The 27136-nt window shown below is 44.9% G+C and overlaps 1 protein-coding gene across 1 annotated transcript in view; it reads left to right on the top strand.

The window, feature by feature from the left end:
* The window catches only part of LOC136610193 (adhesion G protein-coupled receptor E1-like), a 151833-nt gene that overhangs the window by 118234 nt on the left and 6463 nt on the right, over nt 1-27136 (top strand). The window contains exons 17-20 of the mRNA XM_066589435.1: nt 779-889; nt 973-1160; nt 11487-11654; nt 12396-12590. Coding sequence (XP_066445532.1) covers nt 779-889; nt 973-1160; nt 11487-11654; nt 12396-12590 — 662 coding nt within the window. The remainder of the gene's footprint in view (nt 1-778; nt 890-972; nt 1161-11486; nt 11655-12395; nt 12591-27136) is intronic.

Raw genomic sequence — 27136 nt, 5'->3', positions numbered from 1 at the left:
CTAAGGAGATACGGATTTGTTGCGGATTTAATGCTGAATCCGTGTAGATGCTACTGTGAACATACTTGTGGTGTAGAAGATCTGGAAGATAATGGCAGAGAATTCCATCACCATCTATACCTCTCACCTCAGAGGGATCAGCCCTGTTCTCATTTGTACAAGGAAAGACTAGAAGCAACGATTCTTGATGATTCTTACTTCAACAAACCAATTTGCCTGTTTAAATAGGCTACACAAGAGCGACTGAGCTAGCGGTGACGTCACTCGCTCATTCGCTCCTTCAAACGAGAAACGGCTCGTCTAAAAGCACCCTAAACCACAGTGGGGGACAGAAAGAAGGGAGGAGCTATTGGCATTAGAGCCAAACTACATGAGATAACAGGGACAAACTTAGGACTCTTTTACATGGAACATAAAGGGCCCTAAGTTTGTTCCATGTAAAAAGGCTCTAAGATTATTGGGGATTCTTTAAGTAGGGGGGAAATGTAGTGGCCCACAGTACTTATAATGGAGTGCGTTTATGTTTTTCTGCATCTCAATGTGTGACTACATATATTAACTATTGTTGTGGTATGTTGGCCTTTCCAGGTCACTAATCAGTTAATGTCCGTGTCTGTGTTATCTGTGTCTGCATGATTCTGTAGATTGCCCCTTCTGTCTGTTGATCACTCCTAGAGAATTGTGGAAAGTGGCAGCATAAATGGTAGCTTTTTCAAGCTAGCTTGAAAAAAGGCATTTTTGGGGGGCCATGTGTGATCTTCTTTTCTATCTCCTATAGAGGCTAAAATGCAGGTTGCTCAGGACTTCTGTGTTGATGAATCTTCCATGATCCTAACCATTGATGATAATAAAATGAAAGTACCGTGTTCACTTGTGAACTTCACGGGTGGTGAGTGTGAAGCCTATTGTACTGGCTATACATGTCTATTACTTCATCATATACTTATTCTGTATTATATCCGTGTTTATCAGGTGGAGCCATGTTTATCTCCTATAAAGGCCTCAATGACAAGTTAAATGGCAGCATTCTTGCATCTTTCGGGGATTCAGGTCATACAAATAAAGAAGAAGTGATCTCCTCGGTGATTGGTGGAGCTATCACAAAGAACAATACAGAGAATCTGCCCTCTCCAGTCACCTTCGATTTGCAACATCTGATGGTCAGTAAAGGACTTATGCATTTCTACTGTCATCAGTACTAGAGCAAAAAGTTACAAGCAACACACTTCATGTAGATAACATAAGGGCAATGCAAATTGATCAAGACCAGGAATACTGAGGGCGGCGTACGCGGGAGGAAATTTCTGTGACTGCTTACAGGGTGCAAAAATACAGATATTCTTTATTCCTCCTTCACAATTGCTGACAAGGAAATGTCTTCTGATACTCATCATGCCATTACTAGTGACAGAGTGGCATTCATTTTTTTAACCCCCTTAAGGACTAAGCACTGTAAATTTACTGTGCTTGGTTCTGGGCTTTAATCCCACCCAATCACAGAAATACGGCATGAGATTATAGCCTCTGCTCCTACAATCGGGTAGAAGCAGGTCGGGTTGTCAGCTGTAATCACAGCTAAGAACCCGGAAAAGAAGTGAGAAGCGGTTTTTAACAACTTCTGCCTTCTCCTTTTCCCAGTACATAGCGCTCAATAAACAAGTAAGAAAAAACTACAGAATGGAATTTAAAAATTTACATAAATAAAATGACCCAAAGCCGACGCCAACCAAAACCATCGCTGTATGCGCCCTGTAATCCGAAACCATACATATATTAAAATGTCTGAAACAAAATGAATGGAACCCATTCCCATACTTCATTTTAGCTTAAATATTATAATTTTTAAAAAAAACAACTATAAATGTTAAAAAAATAATCATTTTTTTTAGCTTTTTTTCCCCAATAAGACTAAAAAAAACAGAAAAAAGTCAGTGAAAAAGATATTAAAAATATTATGGGAGAAAAAACGCAGCAAAAATAATTTTTGGTAGCTGAAGGAAACAAAATAGGGCAGTAAAACCACCACATGGGTAAAATCCCTAAAAAGCGTCTGGTCCTTAAGGTGCAAAACAGCTTGGTCCTTAACCCCTTCCCACTCCAGGGCGTAAGTTTACGTCCTGGCAGCGGGGTACCTCCCGCAACAAGGCATAAATTTACGTCCTGGGGATAGTGCAAGACCTTAAGCGATCTTGCATTATCCAGCAGCGGGAGCCGGCTGTCAGTGATAGCCAGCCTCCCGCTGCAACAGCGGGGGTGCATCGTAGATGCGACCTCTGCTGCTAACCCCTTCACTGCCGTGATCTATGTAGGTCGTTGCATGGGAAGGGTTCACAGAGGGAGGGCCGACTGGTTGCCATGGCAACAGGACACCAAATACCAGTGTCCTGTATTGCCAGTGCCTGTGATCGCTGTAACAAGCGATAAGGCATTGCAGAACTTCTGTCCGATCATCGGTGCTATGGTGAAAGTCTCCTACAGGGACACAAATGATGTAAAAAAAAGATAAAAATAATGTACCAAAAAGAAAAATATTCTAAAAAATAAATGTGAAAAAAAAGGTTTCTTTTCTCATATTAGCATAAAAAATGGAAAATAAAATTAAAATCCCACATATTTGGTATCGTCGTATCCATAACGACACGTACCAAAAGTTGCACATGCTTTTATCCTGCACGGCACAAAGCGTAAATAAGAACCACTAAAAAACTGAGGCAAAAATTCAATTTTTTTGCATTTTGCCTTCCAAAAACGCAATAAAACTGATCAAAAAAGCTGTATATACCCCAAAATGGTACCAATAAAAACTACAGCTTGTCTCGCAAAAAATAAGCCCCCACAAAGCTCTGTACATAAAAAAATAAAAAGGTTCCAAGGACTTTGAATGCAGCGATTTAGAAATAAAAGAAAAAGATTTCCAAAAAAGGTGGTTTTATTGCAGAAAAGTGGAAAAATCTTTAAAAAAATATAAGAATTTTGGTATCGTTGTAATTGTACCGACCCGCAGAAAAAATTGATCGTGTCATTTATGCTGCATGAATAATGCTGTAAAAAAAAAAATCTATGGGGGAATTGATGTGTTTTCTCTCCCTGTTATCTTGATTTGCATGATTTCCACTGAAGTCAATGGGAGACTCGAGCATTTTTTACGGTTACCCATGCTCCGCATAGAAGAAGTTGTGTGACTCACCTGAAAACATCAGAAAGTGATGGAAACACTACAGAAACAGATAGGAATCAGCAGGGGCAGCATACATGGATGCATAGGAGGCTCCCAGGTCACACTATTAAGCCAAATTATGGGCAAGAGCCAGGCGGTCACCCCCCCCCCCTAATAATTTACTTGGGAAAGACCATAATCAGCAAGGCACATGCGCTGGCACATCTAAGCTAAGCACCACACTAGGTGTAACGAAGGCCAAACACCACCTGCGGGTTACACCACTGCCTCTTCTCCTGTGTTACATGCTGGCATTGCTGTCCAATCCCCCCCAGGACGCAGGCATGAGCCTGTGTCAACAGCATACTCAAATTTTTCCCTGCGCAGCGATCAGCTGCCCGCATGCCACACGGTTGCTTGATAGCCACACCACCCACATGTCTATTTATAAGTGCGTATTGGATGAGGAGGAACCGGAGACACACACTGCAGAGGGTTGGCAGGGCCTGGCAGCGGCCCCCTTTAAAATAGTGGGCAATATCCCACTATGCTGAGGAGAATTGCTGATACATTAACGTATGATCAAAGGTCCAATCCCATGCCACCTCCATGACAATATTGTCTGGAGCCACAAACGTGCCCATAAAGGGGACTCAGATGCCAGTCCTTCTACCCATCTCCACAATTCAGCAAAGCATGCTAACACCAAAGATTGGTTTGAAGCAGGAGGTGTTGCAAAAGTTTCCACCACAGGTATACACCTGTGGAAGTCTCATTAAATCAGTTATGCTTCCTTGGATCGCTATGAGGACAGTGTGATCCATGAAGAAATTTGAGTGGCCAAAGCAGGACCCTGCGCTGCGCAGCAGATCTGGGGCAGATTCTACATACCGACCAGCGCTGTCCCCCAGGGATGTGTGCGTTTATCAGACCCAAACCAAACTGGCTGTTTACCACTCAGAGTATTTTATGTCCGCTTAAATCCAACAATACACAGTGTACAATGAGTTCTGTCTTGCTATACAGTGCTGATCAGAATTCCAATGCCTATGCCCCCTTCATCACAAAATTGTCAGGAGACACAAACGTGGCTATGAAGCGGACTCTGATGCTAGTACTTCTACACATCTCCACAATTGTGCAACGCATTCTAAAACCAAAGATTGCTTAGATGCAGGAGGTGTCGCACAGGTAGCCATCACAGGTATACAGTGAACCTGTGAAAGTCTCATTAAATCACTTACGCTTCTTTGATCGCTACAAGAACAGCATCAACCATGAAGAAATTTGAGTGGCCAAAGCAGGACAATTCATTCTGTCTATGTGTCAGACAGCTGAACACTGTGCTGAGAAACCTTTGTGTACCCAGAGTATAGGCGAATCCCTGAAACATTTGTGTACCAAGAGTATAGGCGAACCCCTGAAAGATTTGTGTACCAAGATTATAGTCAAATCCCTGAAAAATTGGTGTACCCAGAGTATAGGCGAAGGATGGAAAAATTTGTTTACTAAGAGTAGAGGCGAAGCCCGGAAAAATTTGTGTACCAAGAGTATAGGTGTACCCCTGAAAAACTTGTTTATCCAGATTGCAGGTGAAACCCAGAATTTTTTTTTTAACATAGAGCTCGTACTTGCTTAATTTACTAACAGAGCCTGGAGGCAGCCATCCGAAAAAATTAGTTTTAACAGTGAACCCACAACCCATTCTACAACAAAAGATTGTTTTACCCAGAGTGCAGGTGAACCCCTGAAAGATTTGTGTACCAAAAGTATAGGCGAACCCCTGAAAAATTGGTGTACCCAGAGTATAGGCGAAGGCCGGAAAAATTTGTGTACCAAGTGTACAGGTCTATCCCTCAAAAATTTGTTTACCCACAGTGCAGATGAAACCCCAAAAAGTTTTTTTAACATACAGCTCATACTTGCTTAATTAGCTAACAGAGCTTAGAGGCAGCCCTCCAAAAAAATTAGTTTTCACAGAGCCTTTTGGCCCTCTGAAAAATTGACTGTTCACCGTGCTGACATGCTGCTTTAGGAGGAGGAAGATCAGAGAAGGATAGACCAAGCAACTTCTCATAGAGGGTGCATGGTTCTCCTGTTCTAGCTTAAGGAATCTTCATGTTCCGCTGCTTTCCACCGGTGGAGGAGAGAAGTCCGGGGAAATTCAGGCTTTGTTCATTTTTATGAGTGTAAGCCTGTCGGCGCTGTCAGTTGACAGGCGGGTATGCTTATCCGTGATAATTCCCCCAGCAGCACTAAACACCCTCTCTGATAAGACGCTAGCGGCAGGGCAGGCCAATACCTCCAAGGCATGCAGCGCAAGTTCGTGCCACATGTCCAGCTTTGACACCCAATAGTTGTATGGAGCAGAGGGATCACGGAGGACGTTGGTACGGTTGGCTATGTACTCCCTCACCATCTTTTTACACTGTTCCCTCCTACTCTGCCTAGATTGGGGAGTGGTGACACTGTCTGGCTGGGGAGCAATAAAACTGGCAAAGGCCTTGGAGAGTGTTCCCCTACCTGCGTTGGACATGCTGCCTGTTCCCCGTGTCTCCCCTGCTAGTTGGCCCACTGAACTATGTCCTCTACTGCTCATCCTCCAATACGTGCTGAGAAACAGACGTGAGGGTGGTCAGGCTATCAAGCGACGTATTTTCACCCCCCATCTCCTGTTCTATCCGCAAAGCATCAGCCTTAATGCTTGTAAAGCCTGGCCAACATGTGCAACGTAGAATTCCAGCGCATGGGCACTTTGCACAACTGTCGGTGCACTGGTAGCTGGAAGCAATGTTGCAGTGTCCTGAGTGTGGCAGCATCTGTGGTGGACTTTCTGAAATGTGTGCACATGCGATGCACCTTGCTGAGCAGGTCAGACACATGGGGGTAGTTTTTAAGAAAGCGCTGAACCACCATGGCCAGGCATGCCATGTGTGTTAGTCTGCCAAGCTGCAGAGTTGCCACCAGGATATGCCCATTGTCGCACACGACCATGCCTGGTTGAAGGCTCAGTGGCGAAAGCCACAGATCGGTCGGCTTCGTCAAACCCTGTAACAGCTCTTGAGTGGTGTGCCTCTTGTCTCCCAAGTTGAGGAGTTTAAGCACGGCCTGCTGACGCTTCCCCACCACAGTGCTGCAGCGCCTCGAGCTACCGACTGAAGGCGACGTGCTCACACGTGGTGATTGAGAGGTGGAGGAGAAGGGGGGGTGTTTGGAGGAGGTGGCATAATAAGCTGAAGAAACTGTGATCGATGTAGGACCCGCAATCCTCGGTGTGGGTAGCATGTGAGTGGACCCAGGGTCAGACTCTGTCCCAGCCTCCACAAGGTTAACCTAATGTGCCATCAGGGAGTTGTAGTGTCCCTGCCGCCAGCTCTTGTCCATGTGTTGGTGGTTAGGTGGACCTTCCCAGTAACCACGTTGCTGAGGGCATGGTTAATGTTCCGTGAGACGTGCTGGTGTAGGGCGGGGATGGCACAGCGGGAAAAATAGTGGCGGCTGGGGACCGAGTACTGAGGGACCGCCGCCATCAGGTTGCGAAAAGCCTCCATTTCCACTAGCCTATATGGCAGCATCTCTATCTGAGTAGTTTTGAAATATGCACATTTTAAAGATTGTGGCTGCGTATTTCTGCTTGCGTTCCAATGCTTGGGTTATCGACAGCTGAACGCTGCGCTGGGACACATTGGTGGAGGCAGTGGAGGACCATGGAGGTGAGGGTGTGGGTGCAGTGCCTACATCCTGGGAGGGGGATTGGATCTCAGTGACAGCATGTGACACAGGGGAAGAGGCAGTGGTGTGACCCGCAGGCGGTGAATGGCCTTCGTTCCACGTTGTCGGGTGCTTAGCCATGATATGCCTACGCATGCTGGTGGTGGTCAGGCTGGTAGTGGTGGCTCCCCTGCTGATTTTGATGTGGCGCAGGTTGCACACCACTGTTCGTCGGTCATCCACACTCTCATTGAAAAACCTCCAGACACTCAAATACTTAGCCCTCTGCACGGGAACTTGCCGTGAGGAGGTGCTGTGGGGAACAGTTAGGGAAGTATTTGTTGTGGCCCTGCTCCTCCCCCTGTCCACCGACTGCCTCTTTCAACCTGTTCTGCTGCAACACTTGCCCCCCCCTCTGAGCGGTGTTTTCAGTAGGCTTAAAGGGGTTGTCTCGTGAAATCAAGTGGGGTTCAGCACTTCTGTATGGCCATATAAATGCACTTTGTAATGTACATCGTGCATTAATTATGAGCCATACAGAAGTTATTCACTTACCTGCTCCGTTGCTAGCGTCCCTGTCGCCATGGATCCGTCTAATTTCCCCGTCTTCTGGCGATTTTAGACGCGCTTGCGCTGTGTGGTCTTCTTCCTGGTGAATGGGGCCGCTCGTGCCGGAGAGCTGGTCCTTGTAGCTCCGCCCCGTCACGTGTGCCGATTCCAGCCAATCAGGAGGCTGGAATCGGCAATGGACCGCACAGAGCCCACGGTGCACCATGGGAGAAGACCCGCGGTGCATCGTGGGTGAAGATCCCGGTGGCCATCTTGGTAAGGTAAGAAAGAAGTCGCCGCAGAGCGGGGATTCGGGTAAGTACTAAACTTTTTTTTTTTTTTTTAACCCATCCCTTGTGTTTGTCTCGCGCCGAACGGGGGGCCTATTGAAAAAAAAAAAAAAACGTTTCGGCGTGGGACAACCCCTTTAACAACCCAGGTGGGGTCGGTCACCTCATCATCCACCAGCTCTTCCTCTAAATACTCAGTCTGCTCCTCCCTCAGACTTACTGCCCTAACAACAACCTCACTGACAGACAACTGTGTATCATCCTCATAATCCACAAATAGCTCTTAGGTAATTGGAAGTCCCCACCCTCAGGACCCTGAGTCTGTGAAAGGTCCAAATTTTAGGCATCGGTCACGACATACTCCTCATGTGGCTATGGAACCATTTTTTCCAACTCAGGGCAGGGACCTCCTTTTCCTGGAGTAACCAGGCTGGGAGGAAGGAGGAGCAGCCTGAGGATTCAGAGGTGCAGTAACTTGGCTGGCGTGAGTGGACTGCGTTATCCGCTATCCACGTCAGCACTTGATCGCACTGTTGTGCTTTTAATAATGGTCTACCACGCGGACCTGCAAAATGTGAGATGAAGCTGGGGAGGGGAAATACGCGGTGCTCTACTAATCCCTCAGCAGCAGGCACTGTTTCACCCCGCCCAGGACCTCGACCTCTGCCCACGTCCTCGACCTCGACCCTTACCCCTAGTCTTCATCATGTTGAATAAAGCACTTGGAGTAAATGTTACGCAAAATGCTAGTTATTTTGCGTATGCTTATAGGCCAAAATAGACACAAGAAACAGTGTATATTACTGTTAGCTTGGGCTAATTCACCGCCCATATAGACTGGTAGATACAGTACGCTATGAGCAGGCCCAGAAAAATCTAAAACAGTGTATACTGCTGTTAGCTTGGGCTAATTCACCACCCACAGAGACTGGTAGATACAGAAGGCTCTAAGCAGGGCCAGAAAAAATTAAAACAGTGTATACTGCTGTTAGCTTGGGCTAATTCACTGCCCACAAAGACTGGTAGATACAGTACGCTCCAACACAGCACCAACACACGGGTATATAGCGTACGCTTTGAGCCCACAAAAAACTAAAAATCAGAGAAATTATAGTTTTCTTTCTTCCTATGTACTATGAGTACAGCCCTGGCAGTACACTGCATAAAACCTGTAACAATGGGCAGAATACGGCCGAGATGCTTGAAAAAAAATTTATGCATACTACTGGTCCCAGCCAGCCAAAATGCTGATGTACACAATGAGAGGAGTAGTAGTCCTAGAAAGGACTGTTGGGTTCTGGTAGTAAGGATCCCTGCCTAACCGCAACCTAATCCCTACCCTAATGCATTTCCTATAGCAGCAGCTCCATCCCTAAGCTCATGTAGCATGCGTCTGAGGCGAGCCGCGGGTGGACAGAATTTAAATACTCGGCGGTCAGCTGATCAGCCCAGCCACTCACTGCTGTAGACGTGCAGAGGGTTGGCACGTCACAGCAGGAAGTGGTAAAGCTTTCCCTGCATGTTTAGTGGCTAAAAAGTGGTGTTAAACATGCGGAGAGGGGCCTTAATAGTTTCTTGAGCACCGCGTGGTGCTTGAGTGAGTAACGAGCACCATTGACTATTTTAATACTCCTCTCTAATAATGACTCAATTTGGACAAAATATAGTTACTCTTATTATTTTTAGGTCCCCTATACATGGCAGCGGCATTTGCCAAAAGACTTGTATAGATGCACACTGAGTCCTTGCAGTTCCTTACTACAGAGCCCCTGATACTTATGTCCCTCCACTGCTGACTGTTTAGATGCATGGTCAGCTTTGACAGCAACACCTAAATCTGATCGTAGCAGTTACTGGTGGGTGTCAAGTATCAGAAACAGTTTATAGCTGCCAGGAATGGAAAAATGTACCAATTTTTATGCTATGCCAACTGTATGCATGCTATGTATGGGTAAAACATCTTGTGTGCACATTGGGCCAGATGCAATATGTGTCCAGACGCTGTAACGCATCTTTAGCAGGAGAGAAGCTTAGTCTACTTATACAAGTCTGTTAATGCCACTATAGTCTGAGGTGTGGTAACGCTGATTGAGGGGATATGACAAGCAGCTAGGAAGAGCATGCTTCTGTTGCAAGAAAAGAGCTGTGTGCCTTATTAAAAGAGGATTCATGATTAATTACTGAGTGGCGAATTACCATTTCAGTGGAACTCTGTACCGATCACAGGTGGACAAATATGCTAGCAATGTCAGGAAAGGTTCAGTAGGCCCACTTAAAAGTCTAGGGGTGTCTCCTTGTAGTGGCCCGGTAGGTCCTACAGGATGGTTGCACAATCACTGGTCCTTAAACACCCATTTATGTACTCCTGAAGAGACATTTCTGGTATTGTACGTCAGAAAAATGCAGTCTTTCCCCCTTCTAACATCTGGCTCCGGATTGGTTGCTGTCATAAAAATTCTCGATTGGTAGAAAGGGATGCAAGCTCAGGAAAATGAGTAGGGCCAGGTAGGATGTGAGGAGGAGTTAGAGAGCAAGTGCGGGAGAATAGAGAGGAAGTGAGGGAAGAGTTAAGGGGAGTAGTCTGGAGATAGATGAGGGAGGAGGTGCACAGCAGTGCTGCAGGAACTAATGCTGTTCGAAGTGGAGGAGAAGAGATAACAAGCTTCTAAAGACAATTGCAGTGTGGAGGAGAGCAAGTTGGGATCTTTGCTACATGACAACAGGGAGTGTTACTAGCCCCTGTTAAACTGAAGACAGGGAAAATACAGTTAACCCAAGTCTCCATAACTACAAAATCTGCATAGCAATCCTTAGGAAAACAACCCTCAAATAACTTGGCCTGACGGGATTCTGTCTAGAGTAACCCTAAACCAAGTGAGAGAGCAATGAAGATAGAACTGCTTAATTTCCTGAATGTACTGAAACCAGCATTATTGATTGGCTAAACTGAAACCTGCATACTGTGAATTGTACAAATGCTTCCAGTTAACAAACTGCTTAGTAAACTGTGTGCCTTCAGTTTACATCAAAGCAAAAGTGGACTTTTCTCAGTTATTTCATTACCATCTATTGGAGATTCCACCCCAAATGTACTGGCGTCAAGTAATACAGCCGTTAGACATAGTCGCTATAAGTTTTATCCCTGTTTCCACTGTGCCATTTGCTGTCATTGTTGGGAGGGATCGCAGAGCCACCTGTGACAACCATCTTGTTTACTCGTGGCTTGCCCACGCTTGGCCGCTACACCGTATTACGTCTCCTCAGAGGTTGAACAAAGCCATAACTTGCTCATGTACAGTACATGAGCCTTAATGTTTGATAACTTTTAAACTAAAGCCTACCCTCATGTTTGACGTATAATCACATGGAAGAACTGTCCAATTTAGCCCAGAGCATTTAGATGGTCTTCAATGAAGATCTGCTGTAGGTGACCATAAATGATTGCTGTTGGTATCTTCATAGCCTGGACAGAACTACCTGCTGATATTGCAATGAAGAAAGGATTCTCTGTCTTAGAACTTGCCGTGGTCATTGTATGGAAACAAAAGTAGCCCTTCAGCAGGTTCATGCAATCCATAGAAAAGAGGCAAAGGTCCCCTCAGCAGCTGCATATATTAACTGGGCCTATGTCTAAACTCTTGCTGTACAACAAAGTTCCGTACATACGTATCTGGTGCACTAAAATTCTTTTCTTGACTATTATTTGAACCATAATCCATTAAAAACAGTCGTGAGATTTAAAAAAAATTGTCTGATCTTCTACATCTATTTTCACATAGGCTGTAAAACCATTCCACAATTTGCGGTGTGTATTTTGGGACATAAAAAAGGAAATTTGGTCAACCTATGGTTGTAGAAGTAAGCAGTTAGACGGAGGGAACCGTACACGTTGTATCTGCACACATCTCTCCACCTTTGCTGTCATCATGGCACCCACTAAAATTCAGGTGAAGTACATATGATGTTGACTCATTAACTATTTATTTTTATATAGAAGTAATTCCACTGCCCTTGGAAATCAGACAATAATATGTAATGGGGTATAAGATCCAGGGGCATAGCTATAGGGAGTGTACCTGGTTGGTCCCTGGTTTCTGAGAAGACTCTCCACCACTTAAGAACTTAAGAAGACACCATAAATGCAGATGATCGGTAGGGCCCCAGGAACTGTAAGTTTTATCCTTGGATAGACCTTCCAGTATGACCAACCAATCATTCCCTTGTCTTCTCATAGGGCCACCTTTTCTTTTGTTCACCTCAAAATACTTCCTCAGCCAAATCACCCAAGCATATGTAATCTGAACTGGGGATTTAATAATCTTTCACCACCTATCCTATGTTTATGGTTATAGTTGCTAAAAACAATGTACATGTCATTCTTCTAGTAGGAAAACATGAGCTGAGAAAATTACCACATATGAGGTTCAAAATATACATAAATATTTTCAAATAAGGACTAACACCACTCTTACACATGATCTAGTTGAAGATCATACATGTCAAGTATAAATCATGAACTACTTGGAGTCAATAAACTTATTATAATATAATGAACACATAGGAAACTGATATAATGTCCTATAGATGACCAGCATTTGCAAGACTGTTCAAGCACAATTCTCTGTATTAGGTAGAGTACTGTAACTTATACTGTCACTTCTAATCCCTTATTGTTTTCTCAATTACAGGTGGATTTTGGCTTAAAACTTCTCTCTGTTATTGGTCTCAGTTTATCTCTTGTCTGCTTGTGTCTTTCTTTTCTCACCTTCATCCTCTGTCGGTCATTGAGAAGTGCTCACACTTCTGTTCTAACAGTTCTTTGTGTATGCCTCTTCTTGGGCCAACTTCTCGTCTTGGTGGGTCTTCAACAAACCTCAAATAAGGTAACTATTGTTTCAACTATTTTTGAATTTCTGCAAGTTTTCTACAAACAATGGTGGTGTCACTTTTTTCTCCTTCAGGTCTCAGTAAGACATCAGTTCATTGTCTGTTTATAGTTACTTTGAAGAGGTTTCCAGAATTAGAAAAACATGGCTGAGGTCTTCCAAAAAGAATGCCAAGCCTGTCCACTGGTTGTGTGTTGTATTGCGACTTAGACAATTCACTTCAATGAAGCTGAGCTCCAATAGCAGACGCAAACAGAAGAACGCAGCCATGTTTTCCTAATCCTGGATGACCTTTTGTTAACACTGAACAATCCTAAAGATCTTTAAAGGGTTTTCTGGGACTAAGATATCGGATTGGTGGGGTTCTGCTGCCTGGGACCTCCACCATTCAGATGTTTGAAAAGGCATCTTCTCAGACCTGTGACGTTACATTCTTCGGCCATGCTACCTAAGAGCAGCTCAGTCTTGAGATGCTAGAAGTGTAAGCTTTTGTCTCTACTGGAGGAAAAAGGGCATAGTCTTCAAGAGAGAATAGCTACATTGAAACTAATTAAGGAAAGTGAGGATTTCCTTGACAGAGTAGAAGAAAGTCTTCAAAATGTTGAAGGGAAAGGCATGTCCAGTGTACCTGCAGAAGCAGAAGGATGGAAGCATGTGACCCAAAAATGTAGTAGGATCAGGAGTCAACCAGCACCCATACTGCTCAGGAACTAGTACCAGGTTCTCACTCAGGGGGACCTGGTACTGGTTTCTGAGCAGAAGGAGAAAGAGGTACAGCAAGAAATGACTCTACTAAAATAGAATAGAGCAGAGGAGAAAGAGGTACAGCAAGAAATGACTGTACCCAAAAACAACAGCGCAGAGGAGAAAGAGGTACAGCAAGAAAGGACTCTACCCACAAAGAACAGAGCAGAGGAGGAAGAGGTACAGCAAGAAATGACTCTACCTACAAAAAAACAGTGCAGAGGAGAAAGACGTACAGCAAGAAATGACTCTACCCACAAAAAACAGAGTGTTACCATGCGGCGTTGCTGGTCCTCCCAGGGCGGTGGTGTGTGGGGTCCCATGGTCGGGGCGCTTTCCCTCGGTTTGTTGTCCGGCTGCCTGGGGCACGGGTGCCTGGCCAGCGTGGTGCTGTTTCCCTCAGTGTGCTAGCTAGTCCACCTCAGTTGGTCTCCTGCTTCAGTTATCTTGTCTCCTATACTTTGCTATTATCTGCCAGGTTTTTCCATCTGCCTCAGTTCTGCTTAATTTTGCTCATGTTGGTTATTTACATCTGCCTTTACTGTCAGTATTCTACTCTTTCCTTCAAGGTTCGCCAGCGTCTCTTTTTCGGTCCCTAGTGAGAGTAGGGATCGCCGCCCAGTTGCCCACCTGGGGTTAGCCAGGAGTGAAGGCAAATAGGCAGAGACAGGGGTTGTGGGGGAGATCTAGGGCACTCGGGCTGGCGTATCAAGGGTAGTATACCGTAACATAATAACTGGCCCTTAAAATTGCTCTCCTATGGAGGCCATGAGTACCCTCGCAAGTCAGTTCGCTTCACTTGTATTGATTCTACCCCTCTGACTGCAGGGGTAGTACAATGGAGGACTCCCATGTTACAGTTCACTGTGGGTGTTCTCCATTCTGAGGATCTGTCGTTCTTAGTAATGGAAAGGATGTCTGTTGATATAGTGCTTGGTATGCCCTGGTTGGCACTGCACAATCCCAGATTTGATTGGTTCACTCGGGAATTGACACATTAGGGGTTGTCCTGTCATGGTCACTTAGCTACTATATCCATGTGTTCAGCAGATACCATACTTATTCCTGAGTATTTGTCTGATATTCATGACGTATTTTCCAAGAAACTGTCTGAGACTTTGTCTCCCCATAGGGAGTGAGACTGTGGTATTGATTTGATCCCCAAACAGTCCCATCCCTAAGGGAGACATTTTCAATTTGTGTGGGAGTGAGCACAAATCCCTTAAGTCCTATATTTTGGAGTCTCTGTCCAAACGAAATATCAGGCCATCCAGTTCTCTTGCCGGGGCAGGTCTCTTTTTTGTAGAGAAGAAGGATGGGACATTGAGGCCTTGTGTGGATTATCGGGCTTTAAATAAAATTACTGTGAAGAACCCTGCTCCTTGCCCCTGATTCCTGATTTATTGAATCAGGTGGTAGGGGTCCACTGGTTTTCCAGATTGGACTTAAGGGGGGCTTACAATTTAATTTGCATCCGAAAGGGAGATGAGTGGAAGACCACGTTCAACACCTCGTTCGGACATATTGAATAGCTAGTCATGCCCTTCGGACTTTGTAATGCCCCCGCTGTGTTCCAGGGATTTATGAAGCGGTCTTCCACGACTTCCTGGGGGTATTTTTGGTCATATATCTCGATGACATTCTGGTGTACTCCCCAGACTGGGATTCACATGTGCGGCACCTGAGGCTGGTTCTGACTCATTTGCGTGAGTACCAACTTTTTGTCAAGTTGTAGAAATGCATTTTTGGTACTAAAAAAGTGTTTTTTCTTGGTTAAGTGATTTCACCCACGGAGATTCAAATGGAGTCTGAAAAAGTGGCGGCAATCTCCCAATGGGTCAGACCAGATAATCTGAAAGCTCTCCAGTGGTTTTTAGGTTTCGCAAATTTCTGCCGTAAATTTATTAAGAATTATTCTGTTATTGCTCAACCCCTGACCGATCTTACCAAGAAGGGTGCCGACTTGGTAAGCTTGTTGCCAGAGGCCCTAGAGGCTTTTAGTCGTCTCAAAAGGGCGTTTACTGCTGCCTCGGTGCTAGTACAGCCTGATGCGCGGCTACCGTTTTTCATTGAGGTCGATGCGTCTGAGGTGGGGGCAGGGGCTGTATTGTCTCAGGAAGTCAGCAGGAGACCTGTGTATAGTCCATGTGCATTCTTCTTGCGGAAGTACAGTTCGGCGGAACGTAACTACAACGTGGGTAGTAGTGAGTTATTGGCGACTAAGTGGTTTCTAGAAGAGTGGCGTCACCATTTTGAGGGGGTAAGGCATCCCATTACTGTGTATACTGATCATAAAAGCTTGGTATATCTCGCCAATGCTGAGAGACTCACAGCTCGTCAGGCCAGGTGGGCGTTGTTTTTCGCCAGGTTTAACCTCGTCGTTACATATATTCCAGGAGAGAAGAACGTGAAGGCAGACGCCCTCTCCCGGAGTTTCGGTTCGCCAGAAAGTGAGACAGTGGCTCCCGAGAATATCTTGGCACCTGGAGTGGTGGTGGCAGCTGTAGAATCTGATCTTGTTTGTTATCTACCAAATTGTCAGCAGGACACTCCCTCAGGGGTGCCGGAGGGCAGATGGTTTGTGCCAGAGTCCTTTCGTCTCAGTCATTGAAGAGTCTCACTCATCTGTTTTCACCAGCCATCCGGGGGTTCAGGGCACTCTGGATCTTTGTTCTAGACACTAGTGGTAGCCAGGCATGTCTCGGGAGATCCGTGACTTTGTTAAGGGATGCTCTGTCTGTGCACGCAGTAAAAGTCGTCGTCATCATCCGGAGGGGCCTCTGCGACTGTTACCGGTGCCTTTTCGTCCGTGGTCGCATTGATCAGTAGATTTTATCGCCGATCTACCTGAGTCTCAGAAGTTCACCACTATCCTAGTTGTTGTAGACCGTTTCTCAAAGATGGCACATTTCGTGGCGTTAAAGAAGCTACCTTCTGAGATAGAATTTTCCAAGATTTTTGTAAAAGAAATCATTCATCTACATGGGGTTCCTGAGAACATCGTATCTGATCGCGGTGTTCAGTTTGTTGCGCAATTTTGGCGAGCCTTCTGTAGAAACCTGGGAACATCGCTTTCCTTCTCGTCAGCATTGCACCCGCAAACTAATGGTCAAACTGAGCGGAAGAACCAGGATTTAGTGCAATATTTATGGTTGTTTGCTAGTGACAAGGCTCATCAGTGGGCAGAATTCCTGCCCTTGGCAGAGTTTGCGCTAAACAACCGTAATTGTTCTTCCACTGGGGTATCTCCATTCCTGTGCGTATATGGTCAGCATCCTCGCTTCCTTACAGCTATTTCTACTCCAACTGCCTGTCCTGCAGCTGGTGTCTCCACAGATGCACTGCAGGGGGTATGGAAAGTACAAAAGAACCTGGAAGCAACAGGGGCTCGTATGCAGTTGCGTAGTGGGAAGAGTCTGTCAGTATCTGAACCTTACAGGATGGGACAGAAGGTATATTTGTCCTCTAGAAATCTCAAATTGAAGGTTCCATCTTTGAAACTGGCGCCGCCTTACGTGGGTCCCTTTGTCATCACGCATGTAGTAAATCCACTTGCTTATGAACTTGATTTGCCAGCTACATGGAGGGTTCATAGGGTTTTTCATAAGTCATTATTGAAACCTTTTGTCACTTCGGTGAGGACACCTACTCAGCCTATTCTGGACAAAGGCTCAAAATTGTAATTAAAATGGCTGAATGAAATCTAAATAATCATACATTAAAGGGGTTGTCCCGCGCCGAAACGGGTTTTTTTTTTTTCAACCCCCCCCCGGTCGGCGCGAGACAATCCCGATGCAGGGAGGTAAAGAAAGCTTACCGGAGCGCTTACCTTAATCCCCGCGCTCCGGTGACTTCAATACTTACCGCTGAAGATGGCCGCCGGGATCCTCTGTCTCCGTGGACCGCAGCTCTTCTGTGCGGTCCATTGCCGATTCCAGCCTCCTGATTGGCTGGAATCGGCACGTGACGGGGCGGAGCTACACGGAGCCTGCATTCTGCACGAGCGGCTCCATAGAAGACTGCAGAAGACCCGGACTGCGCAAGCGCGGCTAATTTGGCCATCGGAGGGCGAAAATTAGTCGGCACTATGGACGAGGACGCCAGCAACGGAGCAGGTAAGTATAAAACTTTTTATAACTTCTGTATGGCTCATAATTAATGCACAATGTATATTACAAAGTGCATTATTATGGCCATACAGAAGTGTATAGACCCACTTGCTGCCGCGGGACAACCCCTTTAAGTATTTTCTGAACATTCCACCCTTGATTATTTAGAATCATTTCTGGTTTTCATTACACAACTTATTTTATACTACACTTCCACATTGTGATTGAAAATACATAAAATCAACATCCAATTAAACGTTTGAATATACCTTTTGACATATGATTCTATTTCCAAGTTCTATTAGCAACTTCCAAATGTTTTCTATATTTTTCATTTCCATAATATATTACATAAACAACCAGATAATGTAATGTCACATTTATTACACTGTTCCCTATATTTTCATTTGCTATCAACATAAAACCAATCTTGTCAAGTCTGGGCTCGAGAAAAAATGAAAAACAAAAAATTAAAAAACAGTTAGATGTTGAATACAAATGTCTCTTCCTGTAAAATTGTTTTTTCTTCTCTTGATCTTCTTTAGACCCTAAACCTATAGGGTCTCTGATGCAAGGATGCAGGGGGATTATTATGCCCTTACTGCTTTCCCTGGTTAGCCAAACAGACCCTAAGGAGAAACATGTCTCTGCCCATTACATTGGTATCAAACAATCTTCTCCATTCTGCATATCCAGAAGTATCCACAGCTGATTATAGAGCCCCTTTATTCCAATATTGCAGATGCCCTCTCTACACCACTTTGTTGCCCAAGGTCTTCAGGGAGGAGCTGTGAGGATTAGCCCTCCTTTGACGTCATCAGCTGGCGGTTATTATGCAGAAGACTGAGGTTCACTCCGGTGACAGTTTAGCAGCAGTCGGGCACACTTGTCAGTTCTTCAGGCTCAGTTGGATAGTCACAGCGTCTGGATAGATGCAGCATGCACTTAGAGAAGATGAAATTTTAAATCACACTTCGAAAGTCCCAATGTCCTGGCGGAAATAACTCAGTTGATTAATTTACTCAGTCCCAAATAAACTTGATCCAAAATAATTCAGTCCATGGTAGATTAAACAAAAGCTAAATCGCAGTCCTGGGCCTTGTGTGCTTTTCTTCACCCCTCCATAGATAAAAGAAAATTCTGTAGGTCAAATTTATCAATGAAACAAACTCTGCCCAGAGTTACCTGATAAGTTTTCTGCTGTAAATGAATATTACTAATCTAACTATACTCATTGAAGAACAAATAACTTCTATATACAGTATACATATAACTCATGAATAGAGATGAGCGAGCGCACTCGTCCGAGCTTGATACTCGTTCAAGCATTAGGGTGTTCGAGATGCTCGTTACTCGAGACGAGCACCATGCGGCACTCGACTCAATTACATTTCCTTCCCTGAGAAATTTGCGCCCTTTTCTGGCCAATAGAAACACAGGGAAGGCATTACAACTTCCTCCTGTGACGTTCCAGCCCTATCCCACCCCCCTGCAGTGAGTGACTGGCGAGATCAAGTGACCCCCGGGTATTTAAATCTGCCCCGCCCGCGGCTCGCCACAGACACACGCTAAGAGAGATCAGAGAAAGTGCTGCTGATGCTGCTGCTGCTATAGGGACAGTGTTAGCGTCTTCAAGAACCACAACGGTCTTTTTTAGGGCCACAGCTCACCTAGTGCATTACTGCTGTGGCTGCTGTGAGCAGTTTTGCACTATTTTTTATGTATATCGGGCATGCAGGCTATAGCGTTCTCAGGCTGCAGTCTGTACTTGAGTATAGGGACAGTATTGGTCAGGCAGGGACAGTGGTAGTGTAGAATCCTGTCTACAAGAACCCCAACGGTTCTTCTTAGGACAACCTGTGACCGTGTGCATTTAACTCCGTGGTTGCTGGGAGTTGTAGTACCTCAGTATTGCACAGCAGAGCCTGCGTGCAGCCTTCATTTAAACATTTTTCTGTCTGCACTTTGCATTGCGTCAGTTTGGTCTGCCTCTAAGTGTATGCCAAGAAACCACAAATTTTCTACAACGCTCTGTGTTATACGTGTGCTGTCTCACAAGTGCACGGTGTGCCTGACGCCCATAGATTGAAAGTGCAATACACACTGCATAGCCTCAGCCTGCATTGCATCGAAAAAAAAGGAGATTTAAAAAAGAAATCCTTTTTACGGCTACCGGTGACCCAGTGTATTTGCCTGCGTGGCCTGTGAGACTTCACGTCCATCCAAACTGCATAGTGTACAGCAAGGCCTAAGTGCAGCCTTCATTCAAATATTTTTCTGTCGCACTTTGCATTGCGTCACTTCAGTCTGCCTCTAAGTGTACGCCAAGAAACCACACATTTTCTACAACGCTCTGTGTTATACGTGTGCTGTCTCAGAAATGCACGGTGTGCCCGACGCCCATAGATTGAAAGTGCAATACACACTGCATAGCCTCAGCCTGCATTGCATCGAAAAAAAAGGAGATTTAAAAAAGAAATCCTTTTTATGGCTACCAGTGACCCAGTGCATTTGCCTGCGTGGCCTGTGGGACTTCACGTCCATCCAAACTGTATAGTGCACAGCAAGGCCTAAGTGCAGCCTTCCTTATAATTTATCTCTGGCTTCATTTTGCATATGGCCTCATGTCTATATCTCAGCGCGTGGAGGAGGGGGAGGAGGAGGAGGAGGGGGAGGAGCCTGAGGAGGAAAAGACAGCTTGGCCCACTGCAGAGGGTACCCATGCTGCTTGCCTCTCATCCATTCAGCATGTATGGCCTGAGGAGGAGGAAGATACTTAAAGTGATCGTCCTAGTGAGGACAGCCATATGTTGCGTACAGGTAACCTGGCACACATGGCTGACTTTATGTTAGCATGCCTTTCTCGTGACCCTCGTGTTAGACGCATTTTGGCCACTACGGATTACTGGGTGTACACACTGCTTGACCCACAGTATAAGGAGAACCTTTCCACTCTCATTCCTGAAGAGGAAAGGGGTTTGAGAGTGATGCAATACCACAGGGCCCTGGTGGACAAACTGAAGGTAAACTTCCCATCTGACAGCGCTAGTGGCAGAAGGCACAGTTCCGAGGGCCAAGTAGAAGGGGAGGCGCAGAGATCAGGCAGCATGTTCAGCGCAGGCAGGGGAACACTCTCCAAGGCCTTTGCCAGCTTTATGGCTCCCCAGCAAGACTGCCTCACACCTCCCCAGTCCATGCTGAGTCGGAGGGAGCACTGTAAGAAGGTGGTGAGGGAGTACGCAGCTGATCGTACCACCGTCCTCCGTGACGCCTCTGCTCCGTACAACTACTGGGTGTCAAAGCTGGACACGTGGCCCGAACTCGCGCTGTATGCCCTGGAGGTGTTGGCTTGCCCTGCGGCTAGCATCTTGTCAGAGAGGGTGTTTAGTGCAGCTGGGGTAATCATCACGGACAAGCGTACCCGCCTGTCAACTGACAGCACCGACAGGCTTACACTCATAAAGATGAACAAAGCCTGGATTTCCCCAGACTTCTCTTCTCCACCAGCGGACAGCAGCGCTACCTAAAGACCTTTGTCAATCTGTGTATGATATTCGTCCTCCTCCTCCGGGTCCTCCTCCTGAAACCTCTCGTAATCACCGCGAACAGGCAATTTTTCTGTGGGCCAAAAGGCTCATATAACTTTTCTGAATAATATTTATCTGTTTCAATTCTCATTAAAGCATTGAAACGTCCACCTGAACCAATTGTTTTTTATACTGGGCAGCCTCCAGGCCTAGTTAAAAATTAAGCCACAGTACGCTAAGCGATTAATGGGTTTCACCTGCCCTCTGGGTTGGGCATGGGCAATTTTTCTGGGGTACATCCTCCTCCTCCTCCTCCTGCTCCTCCTCCTCAAACCTCACATAATCACGCCGAACGGGCAATTTTTCTTAGTCCCACAAGGCCAAGTCATATAATTTTTCTAAACAATTTTTATACGTTTCAATGCTCATTAAAGTGTTGAAACTTTCACCTTAACCAATTTTTATTTTAACTGGGCTGCCTCCAGGCCTAGTTACAAATTAAGCCACATTAACCAAAGCGATTAATGGGTTTCACCTGCCCTCTGGGTTGGGCATGGGCAATTTTTCTGGGGTACATTTGTACTGTCGGTACAACAACTTTTCGGGCCCTCGCCTATAATGTAATCAAAGTAATTTTTATGGGCTTCGCCTGCACTCATGGTACACCACTGTGTCTGGGGTTGGCCTACACTTTTGCTACAGAAATGTAACTCTGTTCTGCCTACCTATACTTCTGCCACAGTAATGCTACAGGGGTCTGACTATACTTCAGCAACAGAAATGTTACTTCGGTCTGCCGATACTTCTGCTCCTGAAATGTTACCTTGGTTGGTGTATACTGTTACTACTGTCATTTTACTAATACTGGGCTCTGCCCATAATGCTTCAACGGAAATGTTACTGGGGCTTCACAGACTTCACATTAGGGAGTGGTACCTGCCTGTGTATACTTATAAAAAACCCCGGTCAGACTGGGGCATGCAGTGTGGGCTGAAGCCCACCTGCATTTAATCTGACGTTACCTCAGCTGTGCTGGGCAATGCAATGGGATTTATTTACGTACTGCCGGTGGGTTCCAGGGAGCCACCCATGCTGTCGGTCCACAGGGACTTCACATAGGGAATTTGTACCTGCCTGTGTCTATGTATTAAAAACCACCCCGGTCAGGCTGGGGCATGCAGTGTGGGCCGAAGCCCACCTGCATTTAATCTGACGTTACCTCAGCTGTGCTGGGCAATGCAATGGGATTTATTTATGTACCGCCGGTGGCTTCCTGGGACCCACCCATGCTGTCGGTCCACACGGAGTTGTAACTGCATGTGTCTACTTATAAAGAACCCCAGTCTGACTGGGGCATGCAGTGTGGGTCGAAGCCCACCTGCATTTAATCTAACGTTAGCTCTGCTGTCCAGGGCACTGCAATGGGATCTATTTATGTACTGCCGGTGGGTTCCAGGGTGCCACCCATGCTGTGGGTCCACAGGGACTTCACATTAGGGATTTGTACCTGCCTGTGTCTATGTATTAAAAACCCTGGTAGACTGGGGCATGCAGTGTGGGCCGAAGCCCACCTGCATTTAATCTGATGTTACCTCAGCTGTGCTGGGCAATGCAATGGGATTTATTTATGTACCGCCGGTGGGTATCAGGGAGCCACCCATGCTGTGGGTGCACGCGGAATTCCCATTGCGGAGTTGTACCTGCCTGTGACTATTTATAAAAAACCCCGGTCAGACTGGGGCATGCAGTGTGGGCCGAAACCCACCTGTATTTAATCTGATGTTAGCTCTACTATCCGGGGCACTGCATTGGGACAAACTACAGGAGCAATACAGCGCTAATGAGACGTGCACAGCTACGCTAGCATTGGAGTTCGCTGTAGGCACGCAATTGCTGAGGGTTTGTGCAGAGGCCTATGTCCTGGGTGCAGTGAAAGTCCGCTTCCTGCCTAGGATTGCTGAAGCTGTGGGCCGAGGCCTATGCCGTGGGCGCGGTGCAAGTCTGCCATGTTTGGCCGCTCAGATCAATTTTTTGTTCATGTCTTCGGTTTCCTAGGACCCACCTATGCTGTTGGTGCAAACTTAGTTCCCATCGCAGTGTTTGACCTGTCTGGCACAAAGACACTCACTGACTTGGGTAGGGGGCAGAGCGCAGACTGCTTTCCCCTTGCAGTGTCGATTGAGCTATGCGACACCTTGACAGAAAGAATACTGTGTGGCACATGGATTCCCCATTGCTATGCCCACGTTTGCAGCTCCTGATGGAGGTGGCACAGGATTGGATTTCTCATTGCTTCTGTACAGCATTGTGGGTAATCGCCCCGCCCCTTTTAAAGAGGGTCGCTGCCTGGCCCTGCCAACCCTCTGCAGTGTGTGCCTCCGGTTCCTCCTCATGGCAGACGCACTTATAAATAGACATGAGGGTGGTGTGGCTGTGAGGCCAGCGTGTGGCATGAGGGCAGCTGAAGGCTGCGCAGGGACACTTTGGTGTGCGCTGTGGACACTGGGTCATGCGGGGGGTTGGGCAGCATGTAACCCAGGAGAAGAGGCAGCGGTGTGTCCCGCAGGCAGTGCTTGTGCTTAGTTGGAGGTGTATCTCACACTCATACTTTTCCTGCCTTCAATCCATTCATTCAATATGCAAGGAAGTCTCCTACCTACACAAAGAACTATACATTTGCATACCTTGGTGTTACAGTCTGCACTTTCTCAGAAACCTGTTACCAGGATCCATAAGCATTGAACATATACAAACATGTAGACAGACTACAGACAAACATTAGACATTGAACAAGGCTCTTCCTGCAGCTAATGTTCATAAGAAAGACAGTCTGTTGTTTTTTTTCTAACACACATTAGTTCTTCTGAACTCCATATGCACTGGAGCTCCAAAAAATGAAAATTAAAAAAAAAAAACCTTCTCTGAATTAAGGCCTTTTTTTTTTTACAAAAGTAAAACTAACATGATCTATTATTTGGTGATATCACATGTCAACGAGTGACCAAAGTTCTGCTCTTGTATTTCTACAAACAAGCAAATAGGTTGTTAGCATCTCATCCCCCAATCAAACAGCCTTGAAGTCTACTTTGTAAAACAAAACATTAGAAAAAGGAAAAACATTTTTTTTTTAAAGCCAAAGTTCTCAGCCAGTACATCCTTGTCGGAATATTTCTCATCACCTGTTATCTTGAAGAGGAAAAGGAAAAATAAAAGTACAGTGAGACAAGAAGCACATTAAACAAAAAATTATAATTATTATAGTTCCACATTGGAGCATTTGGAGTTCTATCAGATACATTTTTCCCCAATTCTCCCCCAGGGTCATATAATCCCCTTTTCTTATACAGTTTCCACATCTCATCTGTACGGATCCCATCTACTTTCTCCAGTGGAAATCCAGCTTTCAATAAAGCTATGAACATATCTGTCCTGTTTAGTCCATTTCGTTTCCTATTACAATTTGGATTTTTATCTTGCTGTGATCCATCCTCATTAAGGACCGGACCCAATTCTCCCAACTGCCTTACCGCTTCCAGAACCTCAGTCACCGGATGACCAGTCTGATTTATTAATAGAGGCATGATTACTTCTTTATATGCAGGGGAAGCAGTTTTGATCATCTTATTTCTAACACTCGTGGTCAACACTCTTCTCATCAGATCATTTTGCTCATTCATCACAATTGCACATTTCATAATTTCTTCCTTAATTTTCTGCATACAATTGGACAAAGTATACCAAGGCTTCTCTGTATGCGGCCAATCAGAATCAGTAGGATATTTATATGTTATAACCGTCGCCACCACATCTAGTAGAGTGGATTGACCCTGCTGGAATTGTAAAGTCCTGAATGCTTCAGCTACCACTGGATCAGTTGACAAGTTAACAAATTTGGGTGCGTCTTTACCATCTACACTTACACCATCAAACATTCTCGCTATCCAGGTTATCAATGGTTCATCTGGTTTCTGTGCAAATCTTTCTATCTATCTGTTAAAAGTCCTCCATTACATCGCTATTCACTGGTCCTTTTGGAGTACTCACTGTTCTGCACCTCATGACAGGACTTGTTTATACAGGAGGCAGATTAATTTTTCTATGCTCATTAAAATGTCCAACTTCCTCAGCAGAGTCCCAAATATCTCCATCCCACTTATTAGGGTCCCAATCAACTCCTGCTTTAGCCACTACAGTATGAACCTTTTTCTTATTTACTCTCCCTCTGCGTTTGCGGTATTTGTATTGTGTGACCCTGACAACTGCCTTTTCTGCTACTGTACTGTATTGATCTGCTTTATCTATAAGCAAGCTCTTCTGACATTGGGCCATCACCAGAGAGCTACGCACATCACACACCTCTTTTTCCAGTTGTTGCACTTCCTGCAACGCACTCTGATATTTATCATGCATTTTCCGATATGCACGCAACAATATCCATCGTCTCCGACAGTAAATTCTTTGCCCTTTTCTATCTTTTCTTTCTGCAGACATTTCACAACATTCAAAGGCTCTCCAGCCTCCAACACATCATCCCACGGCTCACTTAATTCAACACACTGCAACCACTCAGCGGCCAATACATTATAGGGTGCTTTATTCCACCCTGGGATAACTGACAATTCAGACACTTCTTTGTTCTTAGCTATTGACATTTTCGTACTATTGCAGATATTCTTAAACATCGACATTTTCACGCTATGCTAGAATATCAGAATTTTCCTTTAAAACAACCTAGTATATTACTCTCTGCGTAATCCTGTTCACAGCGCCATTTATGTATTGCTGCAAGTTTATATTACACTTTAAAGAGAGTAAGACACTATAGAAGGTTTAACAATAAGAATTTATTAAAACCAAATGACAATTGAGCATAGTGGGGAATAATTGTCCTACGTTTGTAAACTATTGGATCTATATACAAATTATAATAGCTATATACAAAACATAAAGGTTGCAGATGTCACATCACAAAGTATAAAGATAGCAAGTTACATTACATTATCTACACATTATTAACTAAAGGTTACAGATCACATATTAACATCACCAAAGGGTTCCCTCACTTCTAGGGATTCAACAGATGACATCCTCATTCTGTCTCTGAAGCGTCCGGACTACTCAGAGCTTCTTATCCTTCCATCAGAGATTCCAAGACATCACCTCATAGATTCCAAAAGCTACTACTCCCTCTTAACTTGAGAAGATAGGACCTTTTATATATTATTCTAATACAGCTCACCAAGTCCTCATTCCAACAGGTTATTATATGGCTGCATACCAAACACTTCTAAACAAAATGGTACCAGCACATTCCTGTGTGAAGTGGACATCAAACAGTTGCATATGGTCATAAATATTTACTCCATGTTGTCTGTATACAAACCTAATTATACCTCTTCCTTGACCAAGATCTAATCTTAAATATCAATCATGTTGACTTCCCCCTTGTGTCCAAATAAATGGAATTTGCACATCAAAAGAGGGGACATCTCTTCTGATTTGCACATAGAACTGGTTTAGCCACCTACTCAGTATATTCTGATCAAAGGCTCAAAATTGTAATTAAAATGGCTGAATGAAATCTAAATAATCATATAATCAGCATTTTCCTAACAGGCAAGTGTCAGAAAAGTTAAAGCTGATAATGAATTGATTCTTGCAGAGGCCAAAAGCAATAAAAAAGGATTTGGGGCATGTCAAAAGCAAAAGAAAAATCAAAGATGCTATTGGATGCTTACAAGATGAAAATGGTGAATTGGTAAAAAATAATCTTGAGAAGGCCGAACTTTTAAATTCCTATTTTGTATCTGTTTTCTCTCAGAAAGTAGATGGAACATCAACTGATCTTCCTTGTGCTATTGGGGAATAACAGAACGCAGGCTATCAATAAGCTGAGAGATGGTGAGGGAACACTTAGCTAACTTAAATGAATTCAAGTCACAAGGCCCAGATGAATTACATCCTAGGATACTAAAGGAAGCAGAAGAGGTAATTTCTGAGCCACTCACCATAATCTTTGAAAATTCCTGGAGAACAGAAGTCCCAGAAGATTGGAAAAGGGCAAATGTTGTCCCTATCTTCAAAAAAGGGAAGAAAGTGGATCCAGGAAACTACAGGCCTGTGAGCCTGACTTCTATACTAGGAAAGATCTTTGAACAAATTA

This window comes from Eleutherodactylus coqui, chromosome 2 (genome assembly GCF_035609145.1).
Source record: "Eleutherodactylus coqui strain aEleCoq1 chromosome 2, aEleCoq1.hap1, whole genome shotgun sequence".
NCBI classification, from domain to species: Eukaryota; Metazoa; Chordata; class Amphibia; order Anura; family Eleutherodactylidae; genus Eleutherodactylus; species Eleutherodactylus coqui.
This window is presented reverse-complemented; position numbering and strand designations above follow the sequence as displayed.